We start from the raw sequence: 21,598 nt of genomic DNA on the forward strand, positions 1-21,598 counted from the left end.
CTGTCACCCAGTCTGGAATGCAGTGGGGCAATCATAGCTCAACACAGCCTCAACCTCCTGGGTTCAAGGGGTCCTGTCATTTCAGCCTCCCAAGTAGCTGGGACTATAGGCAGAAGCCTCACCATGACTGGCTAATTTTTTTCATTGTTATTAGAGATGGGAGTCTTGCTGTTTTGACTAGGTGGGTCTCAAACTCCCAGACTCAAGTTATCTTCCTATCCTGACCTCAAAATACACTGGAATTACAGGTTTGTACACTACATCTGGCCAAGATTGGGGGTTTAAAAATGCTTTACTTTTAATTTTTGTGAGTACAGAGTAGGTGTATATATTTATGGGGTGCATGAGATGTTCTCATACAGGCATGCAATGTGTAATAATCACATCAGAGTAAATAGAATACCTCTCATCTTAAGCATTTATTCTTTGTTTTACAAACAATTTAATTATGCTTTTTTCCTTTTTTTTTTTTTTTTTTGAGATGGAGTGTAGCTCTGTCTTCTGGGCTGGAGTGTAGTGGTCCAATCTCGGCTCACTGCAATGTCCACTCCCCAGGTTCAAGTGATTCTCCAGCCTCAGGCTACCGAGTAGCTGGGACTACAGGTGCTTGACACTGCCTCCGGCTAATTGTTTTTTTTTTTTAGTGGAGACGGTGTTTCTCCATGTTGGTTAGGCTGACCTCAAACTCCTGATCCTCCTGCCTTGGCCTCCCAAAGTGCTGGGATTACAGGCACAAGCCACCATGCCTGGCCTCTTTTAGCTATTTTATAATATACAATACATTATCGTTTACCATTATCACTCTGTTGTACTATTAACTACTACATCTTATTCTTTCTAACTGTATTTTTGTACCCATTAATTATTCCTGTGCACTCCCTCCAGCCCACTACTCTCCCCAGCCTCTGGTAACCATCATTCTACTCTCTATCTCCGTAAGTTCAATTGTTTTTATTTTTAGCACCCACAAACGACTGGGAGCATGCAAAATTAGTCTTTCTGTGTCTGGCTTATTTTAGTTAACATAGTGATCTCCAGTTCTACACTTATTGTTGCAAATAACAGATTCTATTCTTTTTAATGGCTGAATAATATTCCATTGTGTATATGTACCATGTTTTCCTTATCCATTCACCTGTTGATGGACATTTAGATTGCTTCCAAATCTTGGCTATTGTGAATAGTATTGCAATCAATATAGAAATGTAGATATTTCTTTGATATGCTGATTTTCTTTCTTTTGGGTATATACCCAGCAGTAGGATTCCTATGTCATAAACAAGCTCTCTTTTTAGCTTTTTGAGGACCCTCCAAACCATTCTTCATGGTGGTTGCACTAATCTACATTCCCACCAACAGTGTACCAGGGTTCCCTTTTCTCCACACTCTCATTAGCATTTGTTACTGCCTGTCTTTTGGATATAAGCCATTTTAACTGGGGTGGGATGATAGCTCATTGTAGTTTTAATTTGCATTACTCTGATGATCAATGATGTTGAGGACCTTCTCATATACCCATTTGCCATTTATACGTCTTCTTTTGAGAAATGTCTATTCTGATCTTTTGCACATTTTAAATCAGATTATTAGAGCTTTTTTTCCTATTTAGTTTTTCCCCTGTACTCCTTATATACTCTGGTTTTTAATCCCTCATCAGATGGATTCAGGATTGGGTTTTGTCTTTATTTTACACCCAATTCTAAACCATTAAATGCTGTCAAGTGGAGAAGTGACTTAATATTTATATTGGAAGATGACTTTGTGCATTTGCAATCTATTGCTGTGTAACATACCAGCCTGGCATGGTGGCTCACACCTGTAATCCCAGCACTTTGGGAGGCCGAGGCAGGAAGATCACAAGGTCAGGAGTTCGAGACCAGCTGGGCCAACATTATGAACCCTGTCTTTATTAAAATACAGAACTTAGCCAGGTGTGGTAGCACACACCTGTAATCCTAGCTACTCAGGAGGCTGAGACAGGAGAATCACTTGAACTCCAGAGGCAGAGGTTGCAGTGAGCTGAGATCGTGCCACTGCACTCCAGCCCAGGGGACAAAGTGAGAGAGTGAGACTCTGTCTCAGAAAACAAACAAACAAGAAAAAAAAAAACCACCCAAGGTATAAATTTACAATGATGTTTATTAGTCTTCTCACACTTCTGGAGGCTGACTAGACTCACCTGGGCAGTTGTGGCTCAGGATGTGGTTGCCTTCAAACAGTATGGAGTTAGAATAGTGTCAAAGGTTTCCTTGCTCAAATATCTCCTGGTTAATGCATGCTGTCAGCCAGGGCTTAGCTGGGGCTACCTGGTGGAATACCCACACATAACCTCCCTACCTGGCCTGGGCTTTCTCACAAAACGGCGAATGGGTTCTAAGTGCACACCTCCCAGGAAGGAGAGCCAAGTGGAAACAGTATCATCTTTTAAGACCTAACTTTGGCAGGTCAAGAGCAGCACTTCTACTGTATTCTACTTACAGAAGCAGGGGTCTAAGCTCATTTTCAAGGGAAGAGAAACTGAATTCTATCTCTCCATGACAAGTGCAAAAAAATTTGCAGACAACTATTCACAATAGTGAAGAGATGGAATCAACCTAAGTTTCCTTCCATCAATAGAAAAAAGAATCAAGAAAATGTGGCAGCCGGGTGTGGTGGCTCACGCCTGTAATCCTAGCAATTTGGGAGGCCAAGGTGGGCAGATCACCTAAGGTCAGGAGTTTGAGACCAGACTGGCAAACATGGTGAAACCTGTCTTTACTAAAAATACAAAAATTAGCAGGATGTGGTGGTGCACACCTGCAATCCCAGCTACTTTGGGAGGCTGAGGCAGGAGAATCGCTTGAACTTGGGAGGCAAGGGTTGCAGTGAGCTGAGATTGCACCACTGCACTCCAGGCTGGGTGACAGAGTGAGACTCCATCTAAAAAAAAAAAAATCAAAGTGAATCAGAGAATAAAAGAACTACATTAAAGCAACTGAAAAAATTATGAAAATTAGAGATAGTAGTCTAACACTGGGTTGTCAATAGGTGACCCTGAGTTAGAGAACCTAAAAAAAAAAAAAAAAAAAAAAAAACAGGCCTGGGCATGTGGCTCACACCTTTAATCCCAGTGCTTTAGCAGGCTGAATTGGGAGAATAGTGTGAGGCCAGGAGTTCCAGAAAAGCCTGGGCAACATAGGAAAACCCCATCTCTTGAAAAGTAACAAAAATTAGCCAGGTGTGGTGGTGCATACCTGTAGTTATAGCTACGAGGGAGGCTGAGGCAGGAAGATTTTTTAAGCCCAGGAGTTTAAGGCTGCAGTGAGCTATGATTACACCACTTTGTTCTAGAACCTGGGTGACAGAGCAAGGCATTGTCTTGAAAGAAAGGAAGAAATGTAAGAATGGAGGGAGTAAGGGAAGGAGGAAGGGAGGGAAGGAAGGGAGGGAGGAAGGGAAGGAGGGAGGAAGGAGGGAAGGAATGGAAGGAGGAAGGGAACAAGGGAGGGAGGGAAAGGAGAAAAAGTGAAAAAGAAAGAAGGAAAGGAAGGAATGCAGAGATAGAGGAGTACATAATCAGTATCAAAGGGCACACCATATACCTGGAAAAACTAATACAGAATTAGTTTTGACCTAGAGCCAACCCTGGCTAAGCTACTGAACTTCAATGATAAAAAAAAAGTACTCCACTGGCCTGTTGAGAGGAAAACATAACACACAAACATGTGAGAAGAACCTCCAGCCAGCCTCAGACCTTCCTATAGCCCCAGCCAGAACCAGATGACGATAGAGTCAGAACTTAAAGAACTAAAGAAAAATGAATCAAGAATATTCTCCCAAGAATGATGTCATCCAAGTATACAAGCGTTAAACAGAAACTATCAAACCAATTTCAAAAATACAGCAGCTGTGGGTGAAGATAGAAACTGCAGATTAAAAAGAATCATGACGCATTTAACTTTTTCATAATTTTAATGAGCGTTCAATGAAAAGATATCACTTGCACACAGGAATTTATCTGAAGTTCAGAAATTCTCCCACCTTACTTTAGTTTCTTCAGCTTCTGTTGTATCACGCAAATGAAACTTATATATATTTAAACTAAACACAAACAAAATATGTAGTTATTTTTCATCAATTTATCTATTCATCTAACTACCTATTTGCACAAAAAGAGTTTTGAATTAATTATCACCTTTTTTTTGTGAGATAGAGTCTCACTCTGTTACCCAGGCTGGAGTGGAATGGTACAATCTTGGCTCACTGCAAACTCTGCCTCCTAGGCTTAAGTGGTTTTTGTCCCTCAGCCTCTTGAGTAGCTGGGGTTACAGGCACCCACCACGACGCCTGGATAATTTTGGAATTTTCAGTACAGCCAGAGTTTCACCACATTGGCCCGAGGGGCTTACCACTGGCAGGAGCCTGTGCTGGAGAAGAAGCTTCAGGCCTGGACAGGACACCGGGAGTCAAGAGCTGGCCCAGGAGAGTCCATGAGAGGTGAGCTGGGCTGAGAAAGGCTGGTGCAAGGAAGGACCTGGGCCCAGACTTGAGGCCAGTGCCAGGAGATAGCTAGGTCCAGAGACGTCTGCCAGAGGCACGAGCTGGGCCTCAACTGGCCAGTGTGAAGAGGCGCTGGGCCTGTGGACTCAGCTGGGATTCAGCCAGGCAGCCAGGCAGGATCTTGACAAGGGGAAGCTGCCAGCAGGCAGCAGCTGGTGCTGGGTAGGCTGTGGGGAGTCCAGAGCTGGGCCTGGAGTGGCCAATGTCAGGCAGTAGCAGGGCCTGTCAAGGCCAGCGGGAGGCAGAATGGAGGCCTGGAAAGCCCCACTTGAGGAAGCTTCGGGCCAACAGAGGAAAGGCAGCTGGAAGCTGGCCAGGAGCTGAGCCAAAAGAAGCTGCTGGGAGGCAGGACGCAGTCCAGTAGATGCAGCCAGAGAGGAGGATCCGGGCCTGGGGAGGCCGCCAGAGGGAGGCATAGGCTGGACCTCCCAGAGAGGCTGATGGGAAGCAGGAGCTGGGCCCCAGGGGGCCGTTGGGAGGCAGGAGCTGGCCCTGGAGGGGCCCACGTGAGCACATTTTGTGCCCATGGGGAGGAGACGCCAGGAGGGCAGGAGCTGGGCCTGGAGAGGCCGACTTCAGGACCCAATGCTTGGGCCTCCCGAGGCCAGCGGGAGGAGGCAGCAGGAACTGGGCCGGCAGAAGCTGACTCGGGAACGTTTGGGGCCTGGAGAAGCCCTGGGAGGGCAGGAGCCGAGCCTGGAGAGGCCAGCGTGAGGCATGAGCCAGTGGACCTGGAGAGCCTGAGTTGAGGGCCTGAGCTTTTGGGCCTACAAAGGTCCAAAAGCTGGGCAGGAGCCGAGTCCACATAGGTTGCTACGAGGCAAATTCGGAAGTTGGGCCTGTAGATGCCGCTGAGAGGAAGAGCTGGGACCCGAGAGGCCTACCTGAAGATGTTCTGGGTCCAGGGAGGATGCCAGAAGGCCAATGCTGGGCCCGGAAGGGCCGCTGGGATGCACTGGCTTGGCCCAATGGGGCCACAGGGAGGCCGGGGGCAGGGCCTCTGTGGCAGCAGCTGGGCCTGAGCAGAGGCCACCATGATGGCACGAGCTGGGCCTGGAGGGTCCACTGAAAGGCAGAGGCTGGGCCCGGAGGGGCCTGGCACAGGCAGGAGCCGGGCCTGCAGAGGCCAGGCCCAGAGAAGAAGCTTCGGACCTGGACAGGCTGCCGGGAGGCAGTAGCTAGTCCGGGAGAGTCCGTGATATGCGAGCTGGGCTGAGGAAGGCTGCTGCGAGGGAGGACCTGGGCCTAGACTTGAGGCCAGCATGAGGCGAGAGCTGGGTCCGGAGAGGTTTGCCACAGGCACGAGCTTGGTCCCTGGGCTCGTGGGAGGCCCTGAGCCTGTGGACGCAGCCGGAATGCAGGCAGGAAGGCAAGCAGGATCTTGGCCTGGGGAAGCCACCAGCAGGCAGCAGCTGGTGCTGGGTAGGCTGTGGGGAGTCCAGAGCTGGGCCTGGAGCAGCCAATGTCAGGCAGTAGCAGGGCCTGTCAAGGCCAGCGGGAGGCAGAACGGAGGCCCAGAAAGCCCCACTTGAGGAAGCTTCGGGCTGACAGAGGAAAGGCAGCTGGAAGCTGGCCAGGAGCTGAGCCAAAAGAAGCTGCTGGGAGGCAGGACGCAGTCCAGTAGATGCGGCCAGAGAGGAGGATCCGGGCCTGGGGAGGTCGCCAGAGGAGGCATAGGCTGGACATCCCAGAGAGGCTGATGGGAAGCAGCAGCTGGGCCCCAGGAGGCCGTTGGGAGGCAGGAGCTGGCCCTAGAGGGGCTCACGTGAGCACATTTTGTGCCCATGGGGAGGAGATGCCAGGAGGGCAGGAGTTGCGCCTGGAGAGGTCAACTTCAGGACCCAATGCTTGGGCCTCCCAAGGCCAGCGGGAGGAGGCAGCAGGAACTGGGCCGGCAGAAGCTGACTTGGGAACGTTTGAGGCCTGGAGATGCCCTGGGAGGGCAGGAGCCGAGCCTGGAGAGGCCAGCGTGAGGCATGTGCCGGTGGACCTGGAGAGCCTGAGTTGAGGGCCTGAGCTTTTGGGCCTACAAAGGTCCAAAAACTGGGCAGGAGCCGAGTCCACATAGGTTGCTACGAGGCAAATTCGGAAGTTGGGCCTGTAGATGCCGCTGAGAGGAGGAGCTGGGACCCGAGAGGCCTACCTGAAGACGTTCTGGGTCCAGGGAGGATGCCAGAAGGCCAATGCTGGGCCCGGAAGGGCTGCTGGGATGCACTGGCTTGGCCCGATGAGGCCATAGGGAAGCCGGGGGCAGGGCCTCTGTGGCAGCAGCTGGGCCTGAGCAGAGGCCACCATGATGGCACGAGCTGGGCCTGGAGGGTCCACTGAAAGGCAGAGGCTGGGCCCGGAGGGGCCTGGCACAGGCAGGAGCCGGGCCTGCAGAGGCCAGGCCCGGAGAAGAAGCTTCGGACCTGGACAGGCTGCCGGGAGGCAGTAGCTAGTCCGGGAGAGTCCGTGATATGCGAGCTGGGCTGAGGAAGGCTGCTGCGAGGGAGGACCTGGGCCTAGACTTGAGGCCAGCATGAGGCGAGAGCTGGGTCCGGAGAGGTTTGCCACAGGCACGAGCTTGGTCCCTGGGCTCATGGGAGGCCCTGGGCCTGTGGACACAGCCGGAATGCAGGCAGGAAGGCAAGCAGGATCTTGGCCTGGGGAAGCCACCAGCAGGCAGCAGCTGGTGCTGGGTAGGCTGTGGGGAGTCCAGAGCTGGGCCTGGAGCAGCCAATGTCAGGCAGTAGCAGGGCCTGTCAAGGCCAGCGGGAGGCAGAACGGAGGCCCAGAAAGCCCCACTTGAGGAAGCTTCGGGCCGACAGAGGAAAGGCAGCTGGAAGCTGGCCAGGAGCTGAGCCAAAAGAAGCTGCTGGGAGGCAGGACGCAGTCCAGTAGATGCGGCCAGAGAGGAGGATCCGGGCCTGGGGAGGCCGCCAGAGGGAGGCATAGGCTGGACCTCCCGGAGAGGCTGATGGGAAGCAGGAGCTGGGCCCCAGGGGGCCGTTGGGAGGCAGGAGCTGGCCCTGGAGGGGCCCACGTGAGCACATTTTGTGCCCATGGGGAGGAGACGCCAGGAGGGCAGGAGTTGGGCCTGGAGAGGCCGACTTCAGGACCCAATGCTTGGGCCTCCCGAGGCCAGCGGGAGGAGGCAGCAGGAACTGGGCCGGCAGAAGCTGACTCGGGAACGTTTGGGGCCTGGAGATGCCCTGGGAGGGCAGGAGCCGAGCCTGGAGAGGCCAGCGTGAGGCATGAGCCGGTGGACCTGGAGAGCCTGAGTTGAGGGCCTGAGCTTTTGGGCCTACAAAGGCCGCCGGGAGTAGGACAGGAGCCGAGTTCACAGAGGTTGCTGCGAGGCGAAGCAGGAAGACGGGCCCTTAGACACCGCCAGGAGGAGGCGCTGGGCTCCGAGAAGCTAACCTGAAGATGTTCAAGGCACCCGCTTGGCCCGAGGGGGCCACGGGGAGGCTGGGTGCTGGGCCTGTGGAAACACGCTGCTGCAGAGGCAGGAGCTGGGCTGAGCGGAGGCCACGAGCTGGGTCAGGAGGGTCCACTGAGAGGCGGAGGCTGGGCCCGGAGGGACCTAGTGCAGGCAGGAGCTGGGCCTGGGGAGGCCGGGCCCGGAGAGGAAGCTTCGGGCCTGGACAGGCTGCCGGGAGGCACGAGCTGGCCTGGGAGACTCTGTGAGAGGTGGGCTGGGCCGAGAAAGGCTGGTTCGAGGGAGGACCTGGGCCCAGACACGAGGCCAGCGCCAGGCGAGAGCTGGGTCCAGAGACGTCTGCCAGAGGAACAAGCTGGGCCTCAACCGGCCAGTGTGAGGGAGGTGCTGAGCTTGTCGATGCAGCCGGGAGGCAGGCAGGAATTTGGCCTGGGGTAGCCGCCAGGAAGTAGTGGCTGGTGCTGGGGAGGCTGTGGGGAGGCCAGAGCTGGGCCTGGAGAGGCCGCTGTCAGGAGGGAGATGGGCCTGAGTAAAAAAACATCTTGAGTAAAAAACAATCTTAAGTAGAACTTTTTGTTAGACAAGCCCCCCTTCCCTTGACCTGCTCCTTCTGCTTCTGTAATAATCTGCTTACTGCCCCTGACCCTAAACTGATATAAAAATGTTGATTGCCCTTTGTTCTTGGCCAAGAGGTTTGAGCTCTAGCTGACTCTCAGATGCCAGCATAAAGGTGGACTCTCAACAAACTCAGTGCATGGCGCTTCTGTTTAAACTTGCTAGGGCATAACACTATGAGACCATTTAATGACTGCCACTTCTTTGGTAGGCTCTAAGCCCTTCCTCCACTTGGTCACACAAGTCTATCTATGCAATCCCACCACACCCACATGGCACTCCTCACTCCACACACAATGGCTGAGGTATGTGAATATGTGACCCTATTTGACACCTCCCTGCCTTTACTCATATTTGAAACAGGTTCCCTTTCTCTTTTCACTTTTTGTAAGTGAAGCAGATTATGTTGTGGGGCTTCTGTTGTGATGGTGATTAATTTTTGTGTTTAAAGATGATCATGTTCAGCACTCCAGGTTGGGTGACAGAGTGAGACTGTCTAAAAAACAAAAACTTAAATGGTTTTCTTTGATGGAATTTATAATACTTTGCTTTTGCTTTCTCACTGATCTTTAATGAGACAGTAACTGGATATGCCATCCTTGCTTTCTTCTCCAAAAATGCTGAAAACTTTTCATTTTATTTTTCTTAGTATTAAGCCCCCAATGACAGGGTTCTTGTCAGACCCAATTTTGCACATCTAATGCTTATACTAAATAAATGTTTGTTCAATAAGTGATTCTAAATATTAATTGTAAATATAAAGAAGTCATGATGAGATGGGAACAAAAGGCCCATCTTCATCAAATTAATCTCTTCTTAATTTGTTTCTGCAGATTATCTTACCTTTTAATAAAAATTAATTTGGTTGCCCACTTGACTGATGTTTTCCAGCCTTGGAATTCCATATCACGAGGGACTTTTGAAAGGAATGTTTTCCAGTAGTCCTTCCACATACAGATCATTTGAATGTGCTTCAAAGTTTTGGTCTTAAAAGAGATCTTCAAAGATCCTAAAAGATAAAACTTTTTTTTAATACCCTTAGGAAGAGAGAGAAAGAAAATTATTATAGAAAATAAAGAATACAACCTAAATAGTATTTTTTTTTTTTTAGATGGAGTCTTGCTCTGTCACCCAGGCTGGAGTGCAGTGGCATGATCTCAGCTCACTGCAACATCCACCTCCCAGGTTCTAGTAATTCTTCTGCCTCAGCCTCCCAAGTAGCTAAGATTATAGGCACCTGCTATCATGCCTGGCTAATTTTTATATTTTTTAGTACAGACCGGGTTTCACCATTTTGGGCAGGATGGTCTCAAACTCCTGATCTCAGATGGTTCGCCCATCTTGGCCTCCCAAAGTGCTGGGATTACAGGCATGAGCCATCGCACCCAGCCTGTAAATACTATTTGGAAGCAGCCTTTTGCTACTCCCTGCTGGTGACCTTTAATAACCCTCCTCCATTGCTGCTGCACACTGGCACATTTCAGGCTACACTTTCATCTGCACTGCAACCACAAGATCAATATTCTTTACCCCTTCAACCTTGTAAGCATGCTATTTTAAAAGAAGTAACTTTCCACAAAGAATTCATGGAATGTGAAATAACAATAGTAAGCAGAGGCTGGTTTAGATTAAAAGAGGCATAATAACCAAAGTTAGCACAAGAAGATTGTTTGGATCCAGATATAAAGCAAACAATGAGCTGACACCAAAAAATCATTTTTAGTTTTGTCAGATGTGATGAGATAGTGGCTGTTTGGGGATGTGCACTGAACAGGTAAAATGATATGAAGACTGTGATTTGCTTTACAATATTCTTGCAAAGGGAGGAAAAGAAATAGAACAAAATGTAGGACAATCTTAATGATCACAGAAATTCAGGAATGGGTATTTTAGTGTTCATTGTACTATTTTCTCTACTTCTGAATAGGTATAAAAACTGTAATTTAAAAATGTAAAAAAAGAAAAAAAAAATGGCCAGACACCATGGCTCATGCCTGTAATCCCAACTCTTTGAATAGCCAAGGCAGGGGCATCACTTTGGTCAGGAGTTCGAGACCAGCCTGGCCAAAATGGTGAAACCCTGTCTCCAGCAAAAAAAAAAAAAAAAAAAAAGAAGAAAACTGGGTGTGGTGGCAGGCATCTGTAGTCCCAGCTACTCATGAGGCTGAGGCAAGAGAATCAGTTGAACCTGGGAGGCAGAGGCTGCAGTGAGCTACTGCACTCCAGCCTGAACAACAGAGTGAGAATCTGCCTTAAGAAAAAAGAAGTAAAAATGAATTTACTAATCCCTGCTCTTAAGCCACATCCAAACAGAACTCTAAAGAGAAACATTCAAGCAATTTACATGATGCTATTTATATACAGCTCTCCCATGCACCTCTGAATGTAACATTTAAATATTTTGCAACACGATGGCTGGGAGTGGCTCAAACCTGGGCATGGTGGCACATGGCTATAGCCCTAGATACGACTTAGGAGACTGAGACGGGAGGATAACTTGAGCCCAGGAGTTCCAGCCCAGCCCAGAAAACATAACACGACCCTGTTTCTTTAAAAAGCAAAGTCAGGGAGCTGTCAGGGAGCTCACTGATAATTTATTTTGGTGCTATCAACAACTGCTATCAAAACACTACTACAAAATCCAAAATTATATCTATTGCCAGACCTTTCTCCTTACTTCCGAACTCATTTACCAAACTGCCTCCCCCACCTCCACAACTCAACTTGAATGTCAACTTGAAATTAATTAATTAATTTCTTTGCTATTAGATTGGCTTTCCTCTAACATCTAAAGACTTGTCTTAAATTCTTACTTCATGTTATTAGCATCAAATCTGAAGGGATCTAGTGTAGGAGCTCGGCATAAGAAACACATGTTTTTGAGAAATCACACAAAGTGAAATAATTACCATAGCCGTAAAAAGAAATATGCCCATAAATAAATAACAGTAAAAGATTAGAGGCTTTCAGTCATACTAGAGAGTGATGTTAAATCAAATTATTCTGTTAATTCAACAAGAAAATATATAAACCTAATTCTGACAAACTTTCTATAAAACAAAAAAGAACGCTTTGTTGGGGTTGAGAGTGAAAACTGCAAGTTTTAGAAAGAGGTGAGACCAACTGCAGAATGTGCTTATCACGCATCACCAAGGCTGTCCCAATCGCACCCTCTGCCTCATTATCCCCCTTATTCCACTTAATTCTTTCCCAGACCACAACCCCTTCTTACATAGTAAGTATCTCCTACTTACTACAGATTTCCCCACCGGATTAAATGCTCCAGAACGCCTGGGGCAGGGCACTGTCTTCCACACTGCCCAGTTTCCAACACCTGACTCACAGGTACCAAATGACTTCAGGATTATGAGGTTGGAAGTAGTAATTATTTCCTCAATACTTGCAGTGGTTCATAGTCATGAAAATCCTAAGATTTCCTTTCCCCTTTCAGGGACCATAAAGAAAGCAGCAATACTGTCAGAGGCATTTGAACCAGAGCAACTCCATCTAAAATAGGAGCTGGGTAAAATGAGGCTGAGACCTACTGAGTTGCATTCTCAGATAGTTAAGGCATTCTAAGTCACAGGGTGAGGAAGGAGGTCAGCACAAGATACAGTTCATAAAGACCTTGCTAATAAAATGGGTTGCAGTAAAGCGGCCAGCCAAAACCAAGATAGTGACGGGAGTGGCCTCTGGTCATCCTCACTGCTACTACACTCCCACCAACACCATGACAGTTTACAAATGCCATGGCAACGTCTCAAAAGGGGAAGCATACAAATAATCCATTCCTGGCCAGGCACAGTGGCTCACACCTGTAATCCCAGCACTCTGGGAGGCCAAGGTAGGTGGATCACCTTAGGTCAGGAGTTTCAGAGCAGCCTGACCAACATGGTGGAACCCTCATCTCTACTACAAATAAAAAATAAAATTAGCTGCGTGTGGTGGTGCACACCTGTGATCCCAGCTACTTGGGAGGCTGAGGCAGGAGAATCACTTGAGAACCTGCTTGAGAAGTAAACAAGACAGGTATGATCTGGGCTGTCAGGGCCACTGTGCTGAAGTAGGAGGAAAAAGTCAGCCAGCAGCGCTCTGTGAAAAATGAAAGGAGGATGAGTCAGTGAGCCTCGAGGCTGAGGTGAGATGGTGCTCAGTGAAGACCTCTCCAGCATGGTGACATTTCAACTGTGATGCTAATAGAAAGGAGAAGCACAGAAAGCCCTCAACTAACAGCATTCCACAAACACCAGCCCTCAGTGCAACAGTGCCAGGAGGCTGTGACCTGAGAGGAAGAGAGGCACACAAATGACCAGAGTGGCTGGCACAGAGCAAGCAATCCACAGAGGGCATGTGGAAAAAGCAGAGGAATGGCAGAGAGCAGCTCACCCATGCCCCTGCAGATCCAATCAGGGGCTGTGAGGTTTACTCCAAGTACAGTGGAAGCCACAACAGATGACATTCCAGAGAATGACAGGCTCCACCTCCTACTTTCAATGAGCCTGACCTGGCTGCTCTGTGGCATGGCTCTAACTGAGCACTGGAGGGCAGTGACAGAGGATGGGGTAGAACCTGGGCTTTGTGTTTGGGCAGAGTCAGCAGGTCTTGCTAGGCTGGATACGGGAAGGGAGACAATCATACCTCAGGGTAACTCCTGGGCATCTGGCTTGGGCAGCTGGTAGACCCTGAGAGGAGCTCATGGAGAGGGAAATGGGGACTTTGCCTGGGACACATGAAGCCTGAGGAGGGGTCAAGCAGATAGGTAAATATAGAGGTCTGGTATGAGGAGCGTCTTCAAGGCCAGGAATGAGAGTCTTAAAGACATAGACAATATAATATTTTCAAGAGGTGGGCAGGGTGGGATTATCTGTAAGTAAGATACAGTACAAAGAGAGAAAGAGGCTGGGCAAAGTGGCTCATGTCTGTAATCTGAGCACTTTGGGAGGCCAAGGCAGGTGGATCACAAGGTCAGGAGTTCGAGACCAGCCTGGCCAACATGGTGAAACCTCATCTCTACTAAAAAAATAGAAAAATTAGCCAGGCATAGTGGCGGACATCTGTAATCCCAGCTACTCAGGAGGCTGAGGCAGGAGAATCGCTTGAACCAGGGAGGCAGAGGTTGCAGTGAGCCAAGACTGTGCCACTGCACTCCAGCCTGGGTGACAAGAGGAAGATTCTATCTCAAAAAAAAAAAGAAAGAAAGAAAGAAAAAGAAAGAAAGAGGGCTCAGGATGAAGCTGCCAGCTGGCACTCTCCAGTGTAGAGAGGATGAGGGTAGGGGCCTCAAGAGACTGAAAATGAGACAGAGAGGAGCCAAGAAAGAGTCCACAAGATTTGAACATTTTTATACAAAATGGGGGGACAGAGAACAATAACCTAGAATTCTGCTGAGAAGCAGAATTAAAATGGGGCAGAGAGCAACTCTGGGTGGCAAAAGGTGTTGAATAAAAAATTAAAACTAAGTATTTTGAAGTGTTGATGAAGTATTTAAGGAACACGATAGAAAAGAAAGGTTGGCTGAGGTTGTACCTTCAAATGCCCAGTGGTGGCTACTGCCAAAGCTCTCTCTGATACTACAGAGTGGCACCCAGGCACAGGTAAAGCCCAAAGAAAAGAGGCTTCCCAATGGTGTCAATCCTCCTGCAGAAAACTTTGACTGTACAGAAAAATCTACTCAGTAAAAAGCATATGTGGTTCCATTACCCGACTCTCTCCTCTTATGTAGGATTAAAATTTCCATAATCTATGCATATTAAAAACTGTAGGATGGCTAAGCATGGTGGCTCACATCTGTAATCCCAGCAATTTGGGATGCTGAGGCAGCTGAACCACCTGAGGTCAGGAGTTTTAGACCAGCCTGACCAACAAGGCAAAGCCCTGTCTCTATTGAAAATATAAAATTAGCCAAGTGTGGTGGTCATGCCTATAATCCCAGCTAGTCGGGAGGCTGAGGCAGGAGAATCACTTGAAACTGGGAGGCAGAGGTTGCAGTGAACTGAGATCCTGCCATTGCACTCCAGCCTGGGTGACAGAATGAGACTCCATCTAAATAATAATTTAAAAAAAGTCAGAGTCCAGGTGTAGTGGCTCATGCCTGTAATCCCAACATGTTGGGAGGAGGGGGAATCAACTCAAGTCAGGAGTTTTAGGCTAGCATGGCCCAAATGATGAAACCCCAACTCTACTAAAAATACAAATATTAGCCAGGCATGGTGGCAGGTGCCTACAATCCCAGCTATTTGAAAGGCTGAGGCAAGACAATCGCTTGAACCTGGGAGGTGAAGGTTGCAGTGAGCCAAGACAGTGCCACTCTGCACTCCAGCCTGAGCAGCAACACTGAAACTCCATCACCAAAAAAAAAAAAAAAAAAAAACCAGTAAGAGAAAACTGGAGCTGAGTCCTACTCATTGTATTTACTTTCCTAAGATAAAACATTATAAAAAACATTACCACCAGGTGTGGTGGCTCACATCTGTAATGCCAGCACTTTGGGAGTCCAAAATGTGGGAATCACAGAATGAGGAGTTCAAGACAAGCCTGGCCAACATGGTGAAATCCATCTCTACCAAAAAAATATAAAAATTAGCTATACATGGTGGTGTGTGCCTGTAATCTCAGCTACTCGGGAGAGTGAGGCAAGAAAATTACTTGAATCCGGGAGGTGGAGGTTGCAGAGAGCCACTGTACTCCAGCCTGGGTGACAGAGCAAGACTCCATATAAAGAAAACAAAACAAAACAAAACAAAAGACATTACTCAGTAATATACTTTAAAGGAGGAAAAAAAGGTTTACCAAATTTTTTTGCAGAAAAGCTGATCCACTGCCTTTCTTAATTTGGTGATTCTGGCACATCATTCTTCCTTTACTGTCGAAATCACAAAAATACAAGTTTTCTCAATGTAATGGGTTTACTAACTTGGGTTGTTAAATATTATCATTATTATTATTATTATTATTGTTTTAAGACGGGTTTCACCATGTTGGTCAGGCTGGTCTTGAACTCCCGACCTCAGGTGATCCAACCACCTTGGCCTTCAAAGTGCTTAATTACAGGCGTGAGCCACCATGCCCAGCCGAAATATTATTATTATAAAATAGGCAGTATTTTTTCTCTCCTGTGACTAAAACTATTTCTACGATTCCAGAATGTACTTATTACTGAAACAATGCTAACACTGAACAAAAAAAGGAAGAACCAGACATTCATTAAAGCTGGAAAAAAGCAGAACTCGGTGTGCTCAAGAACAGCTACCAGGCCAGGCAAAGTGGCTCACGCCTGTAATCCTAGCACTTTGGGAGGCCAAGGTGGGCAGATCACCTGAGGTCAGGAGTTCAAGACCAGCCTGGCCAACGTGGTGAAACCCCATCCCTACTACAAATACAAAAATTAGGCAGCCATGGTGGCAGGTGCCTGTAATCCCAGCTACTTGAAACATGAAGTAGGAAGATTTGCTTGAACCCAGAAGGTGGGAGGATACAGCAAGCTGAGATCATGCCACTGCACTCCAGCATGGGCAACCCAGCAAAACTCCATCTCAATAAATAAATAAATAAACAGCTAGCAGGCGACATTTGCTATGGGGAGACTAGGGACATGATCTTGCTGGCAATCCTCCCATTTTAGTAAATCTAAACAGTTTAATTCCATTCTGTTTTGTCCCCACACCACGCCAGAGCCAAAACTAGTAAGAAAACACATCTAACAGTTAAGACATGATATGCATGGCTCCATACTCTAAAAGGAAACCTTCTTATGTTCTGGGTATCACGAGCATTTGATGAATGCTTGTTCAGTTGACTGGCGTAGACTTGGACAATAAACTGTTCGATGCGCTATGCCAAATAAATCTTGCATCTGAGAAGTAGGACAAAGATTGTTATTTTACTGCTGTCTACCCATTAATCCAGTATCTACATGTATTTATAATGGGTTAATACAAAGAAAATAAGTTGACTGTTTTAGAGAGTATTAGAATTTTGACAGCATGAATTATCTTATCCTGGAAAACAATTAATAGTTAGAGACATATTATTTAATGTGGAAGGTACCATTAAAGAAATCAATGTTAATTATTAAATAATTATTGCACATAATCTTCTCATCTGACTTAAGACTGAAGACGTACCTCCTGAAGCTGGTTTATCAAGCTGTAAATCTTCAGTTATTGAATTCATAAGTTCATGTCTGAAAGGTGAGAATATTTAATATTCACTAGGCAGTATTTAGCAAAGTAATATCCATTAGTACACATTTAATATTTAATCACCAAGGGTGGTTTTGAAAAGAAAAGACAGGCTGGGCACAGTAACTCCTGCCTGTAATTCCAACGCTTTGGAAAGCTGAGGCAGACAGATCACAAGGTCAAAAGTTTGAGACCAACCAGGCCAACGTGGTAAAACCCCATCTCCACTAAAAATACAAACCTTACCTGGGTGTGGTGGCAGGCACCTGGAATCACAGCTACTCAGGAGGCTGAGCTGCAGAATTGCTTGCACCCAAGAGGGGGAGGTTGCAGTGAGCTGAGATCGCATCACTGCACTACATAGCCTGGGTGACAGAGAAAGACTCCCTCTCAGAAAAAAATTAAGAAAAGACAATCTGAATGCTTGAGCACAACTAAATCTTCAGTTGAGGTTTCTAAAGAGTAACAAAAAAAAAATTGCAAATTGTCTCATAAGTTGCTTCATGGAGCATGTGTCCTCACAAGTAAAGTGGCAACTTGGCAACACACAGCTCTTTGAAGCATACTACAAAATCTTAAATGGAATCCTTTAATATTGCATTGCATTCAAGGCTATCTTCCTCTACATATCTACAAAAACAATCGTATATTCCCACATATGCTTTAAAAATCTCATGCCTAAAAGCAAGACATGGATACTCTTTTCTTCAGCAAAAGTAGCACAACATTGTAAAAGAAAATGTAAGTTGCATGCCAGTCAGGTGTGGGCGGTGTTCATGTTTCAAAAGCTAACACTGGCATGACTGACTCAAAGTTGGACCCAGGTAAATTAAAAAGGGGAAGATGAAAAATACATAAAATAGGCTGGGCACAGTGGCTCATGCCTGTAATCCCAGCACTTTGGGAGGCCAAGGAAGGTGTATCACAAGGTCAGGATTTCGAGGCCAGCCTGGCCCATATGGAGACTGAGGCAGGAGAATTGCTTGAACCCAGGAGGCAGAGGTTGAAGTGAGCCAAGATCATGCGACTACACTCCAGCCGAGGCAACAAGAGTGAAAACTCTGTCTCACAAAGGAAAAAACATTCTTTTGGGAAGTCCTTCTACATAAAGATCTTCAACATGAGACTGGAGAAAAGGGGTATAGGATCATCAACAGACCATTGGCTTTTACTGTTTGAGCTATCAGGACAAAAAGAAAAAGGGAGATCATTTAAACACAATCTGTATTGCTCTTTAACTTTTTATTTTTCAGATGGAGTCTCGCTCTGTCGCCAGGCTGAAGTGAAGCAGCACAATCTCAGCTCACTGCAACCTCCGTGTCCTGGGTTCAAGTGATTCTCCTGCCTAAGCCTCCTGAGTACCTGGGACTACATGTGCCCGCCACCATGCTTAGTTAATTTTTATACTTTTAGTAGAGACTGAATTTCACCATGTTTGCCAGGATGGTCTCGATCTCCTGACCTCGTGATCCACCCACCTTGGCCTCCCAAAGTGCTGGGATTACAGGCATGAGCCACTGAGCCAGGCATTGCTCTTTAACTTTTATAATTTAATCTCTACTTCTGTTATTGTAATTCAGTCCAAAGAAAAACTGTGTGAGGAAAATAAAAATAACACCAAAAATGCTAATATTCTGTTCATCAAAGTTCGCAGTGAAATATCCCACTACAGCCAGGCAGGGTGACTTACCCTGTAATCCTAGCACTTGGGAGGCCAAGGCAGGTGAATCGCCTGAGGTCAGGAATTGGAGACCAGGCTGGCCAACATGGCAAAACCGCATCTCTATGAAAAATACAAAAATTAGCCAGTTGTGGTGGTGAGTGCTTGTAATCTTAGCTACTTGGGAAGCTGAGATAGGAGAATCACCTAAACCCAGGAGGCAGAGGTTGCAGTGAGCTAAGATCACCCCATTGCACTCTAGCATGGGTGACAAGAGCAAAACTCCAGCTCAAAAAGAAAAGAAAAGAATAAAGAAAAGAAAAGATAGGTAGATCCCATTACATTAAGGCAATGTAGATACAGCCAGACTTTCTACAGAAATCTGAACCACATTATAAAGCGAGAAAAACATACCAGCTAATATTATTTAATACATACAGTACTAAATGGAAGAGGTAATATTTTCAAAACAGAAACATCAGTGTAACCTTATTGGACTTATAAAAATAGTTTTTTAAATAACGGAAACAGAAGATTCCCTGAACTGCAACTTTTAAGCTAGCATTTATTTACTCAAGATTCAACTAATATAACAGCTATAAGAAGTCAAGAGCTGGGCTGGGCATGGTGGCTCATGCCTGTAATCCCAACATTTTGGGAAGCTGAGGCAGGCAAATCACCTGAGGTAGACCGTTCCAGACTAGCCTGACCAACATGAAAAAAACCCATCTCTAATAAAATATAAAATTAACTGTGGCATATGCCTGTAATCCCAGCTACTCTGGAGGCTGAGGCAGAAGAATAGCTTGAACCCGGGAAGCAGAGGTTGCAGCAAGTTGAGATTGAGCTATTGCCCTACAGCCTGGGCAACAAGAGCAAAACTCCATCTCAAAAAAAAAAAAAGAAAAAAGTCAAGAGCTACCCAAGTGCGGGTGGCTCACACCTGTAACCCCAGCACTGTGGTAGGCCAAGGTGGCTGGATCACCTAAGGTCAGGAGTCCGAGACCAGCCTGGCCAACATGGTGAAACCCCATCTCTACTAAAAATAAAAAAATTAGCCAGGCATGGTGGCACTCACCTGTAGTCCTAGCTACTAGGGCGGCTGAGGCAAGAGGATCGATTCAACCTGAGAAGTGGAAGTTTCGGTCAGCTGAGATCACACCACTGCACTCCAGCCTGAGTGAAAGAGCAAGACTCTCTTTCAAAGAAAAAAAAAGAAAGTCAAGAGCATGGGTAGTATTAAAATCAAACATAACCAACAGTCTCCCATCAAAACAGCTCCATTTTTTTGCTATCATTATGTGTTAAGGTCTATCTGTTAAACACTGATATTTGTACTAATGTTTCAAGTGCACTATACAGCACATTAGTGCTTAGATTTAATATCCTTTGCTGTACACTAAACTTGAATATCATACTTTCATATTACAAAAAAAAAACTTTCCCTAAGGCAATTACCATTAATATTGCTTTAAAATTATAAAATGTGAAGATTGTTTTTATAATTTCACAACAGATGAACATTGTTGTCTTAAAACAAAATAATCTAATAAACCACCATCACAACAAAAGCCCTACAACATAATCAGTTTCAACTTATAAAAGCACTGACATTTATAAAAATTGTCAGTCAATTTATGAAACAGTGAATTCATAAAACTTTAATAGCAAATGATTTTTACTCAGAATAGTACTAAATTAACAATATCATGAAAACATAGGTCGGGTGTAGTGGCTCACACCTGAAATTCCAGCACTTTGGGAGGCCAAGCCGGGTGGATCACTTGAGGTCAGGAGTTCAAGACCACTCTGGCCAACATGGTGAAACCCTGTCTCTACTAAAAATACACAAGTTAGCTGAGCATGGTGGTGCACGCCTATAATCCCCACTACTTGGGAGGCTGAGGCAGAAGAATTGCTTGAAACCATGAGGCAGAGGCGGCAGTGAGCCAAGATCTCATGCCACTGCACTCCAGTTTGTGCAACAGAGCAAGATTCTGTCTCAAAAAATAAATAAATAAGTAAATAAAAACATAAGGAAGACGCATTTATTATGTATTTATATACCCGGTATTATGTGAAGCACTGTAGCATGTTATCAAATCTTCGAGATAGATCTTCAGTTCTCACAACCACAAAAGAGCATACTAAAGCTCAGACAGGATAAAAGACTTGGCCAAGCTGACCTCATGATCTGCCTGCCTTGGCCTACCAAAGTGCTGGGATTACAGGCATGAGCCACCATGCCCAACCTAATACCGAATTTAACAAAGCAGATAAAGGGAAATAATTAGTTAAAAAGAAAAACAATATTAATTAAATCCCCAAGATCCAGGGCTTTGCAATAAATATGTAAATAAATCCCCAATATCCATGCTGAAAGTTTAAAAGAAATGCTAACTGATAATTTAAGAGATACAATTTTTCCTTAGCTTTGCAATAATCTAGAAACAAAGAATGTTTCTCATATTTAGACAGACACTACAAGATGAACAGTGACTCCACTGTGTAAACACTCATGAATAAAGTATTACAGGACTTTTCCAGTTTAGACATACTGTATTTTCTTTCAGATAATTCTTCAATGTGTTTACATAGATCAGTGACACGATCATTCCATTTCTCTGAAAATTGAGCAAAGGTTGATTGTCAATAATATGTCCCTATATCAGAGCAACATTAACACATGATGACTTATTTCCTATATTTTACATCTCAACGGTCCGTATCATTTTACCGCTTTTGAAAAAATGTTTCCCTTTTTTGGTGGTTCTTATAATTAGTTTAATTGGACACTGTAAGAGAAGTTTTAAAGTCTAGTACCTCTTTTTATCCTTTTAATTTCTGAAAAGGAGGAGGGCAGAAAAGATCAATCAAATTAAATAAGACAACAAGGAGGCCACAATGAGAATGTCTCCAAGGGTCTTTTAGCAAACTTCCTAAAACGTGTCTCAGCTGTGTGGAAATAAGACTTTACAGCAGCCAGCGAGGTCATGCAGGCCTGTAATCCTAGCACTTAGGGAGCAGAGTTAAGTGGATCGCTTTGAGCTGAGGGCAACATAGCAGAAACTTCTGTCCCCTTCCTCACCTTCCACTACCCCCTCCATTTCCCCATCTCCTCCAAAAATACAAAACTTAGCCAGACATAGTGGTAGGCACCTGTAGTCCCAGCTATTCAGG

At 46.0% G+C, this 21,598-nt stretch overlaps 1 protein-coding gene, 2 long non-coding RNA genes and 1 pseudogene across 5 annotated transcripts; all 4 read right to left on the reverse strand.

Moving 5' to 3' along the window:
* Positions 1 to 3,932: 3,932 nt before the first annotated feature.
* On the reverse strand, positions 3,933 to 5,803 carry LOC135275326 (putative uncharacterized protein FLJ44672). Its single transcript, XM_064376796.1, has 2 exons — positions 5,573 to 5,803; positions 3,933 to 5,419 (listed from the first exon to the last, which is right to left on the reverse strand). The coding sequence occupies exons 1-2, from the start codon at positions 5,801 to 5,803 to the stop codon at positions 4,745 to 4,747; spliced, it is 906 nt and encodes a 301-aa protein (XP_064232866.1). The 3' UTR covers positions 3,933 to 4,744.
* Positions 5,804 to 6,290: 487 nt separating this feature from the next.
* LOC135275327 (putative uncharacterized protein FLJ44672) lies at positions 6,291 to 7,474 on the reverse strand (annotated as a pseudogene).
* Positions 7,475 to 9,501: 2,027 nt separating this feature from the next.
* On the reverse strand, positions 9,502 to 17,405 carry LOC135275404 (uncharacterized). 3 transcript variants are annotated; one of them, XR_010343013.1, is made up of 4 exons: positions 17,005 to 17,405; positions 16,702 to 16,760; positions 15,368 to 15,440; positions 9,502 to 9,587 (listed from the first exon to the last, which is right to left on the reverse strand). It is a non-coding gene; the product is annotated as an uncharacterized LOC135275404 (long non-coding RNA). The 3 variants fall into 3 exon arrangements; XR_010343012.1 differs by lacking the exon at positions 17,005 to 17,405 and adding an exon at positions 16,310 to 16,430 and having other exon boundaries at positions 16,702 to 16,751; XR_010343011.1 differs by lacking the exons at positions 16,702 to 16,760; positions 17,005 to 17,405 and adding an exon at positions 16,310 to 16,689.
* A 1,048-nt stretch (positions 17,406 to 18,453) lies between these two features.
* Positions 18,454 to 21,521, reverse strand: LOC135275281 (uncharacterized). The gene is made up of 3 exons (XR_010342923.1): positions 20,977 to 21,521; positions 19,497 to 19,616; positions 18,454 to 18,541 (listed from the first exon to the last, which is right to left on the reverse strand). It is a non-coding gene; the product is annotated as an uncharacterized LOC135275281 (long non-coding RNA).
* Positions 21,522 to 21,598: the final 77 nt, after the last annotated feature.

The sequence above is a fragment of the Aotus nancymaae genome, unplaced genomic scaffold, assembly GCF_030222135.1.
Source record: "Aotus nancymaae isolate 86718 unplaced genomic scaffold, 86718_ANA_hifiasm-v0.15.2.pri h1tg000016l, whole genome shotgun sequence".
In the NCBI taxonomy this organism is placed as follows: domain Eukaryota; kingdom Metazoa; phylum Chordata; class Mammalia; order Primates; family Aotidae; genus Aotus; species Aotus nancymaae.

Bases quoted from the DNA above. Each gene is read 5' to 3' on its own strand.
- LOC135275326 (XM_064376796.1), bottom strand. From the start codon at position 5,803: ATGCTGGCCTCAAGTCTAGGCCCAGGTCCTCCCTCGCAGCAGCCTTCC. The intron at 5,420-5,572 runs GTGGCCTCTGCT...ATCTTCAGGTAG, and splicing joins GCCCAGCTCGTGCCATCATG to GCCTCTCGGGTCCCAGCTCT.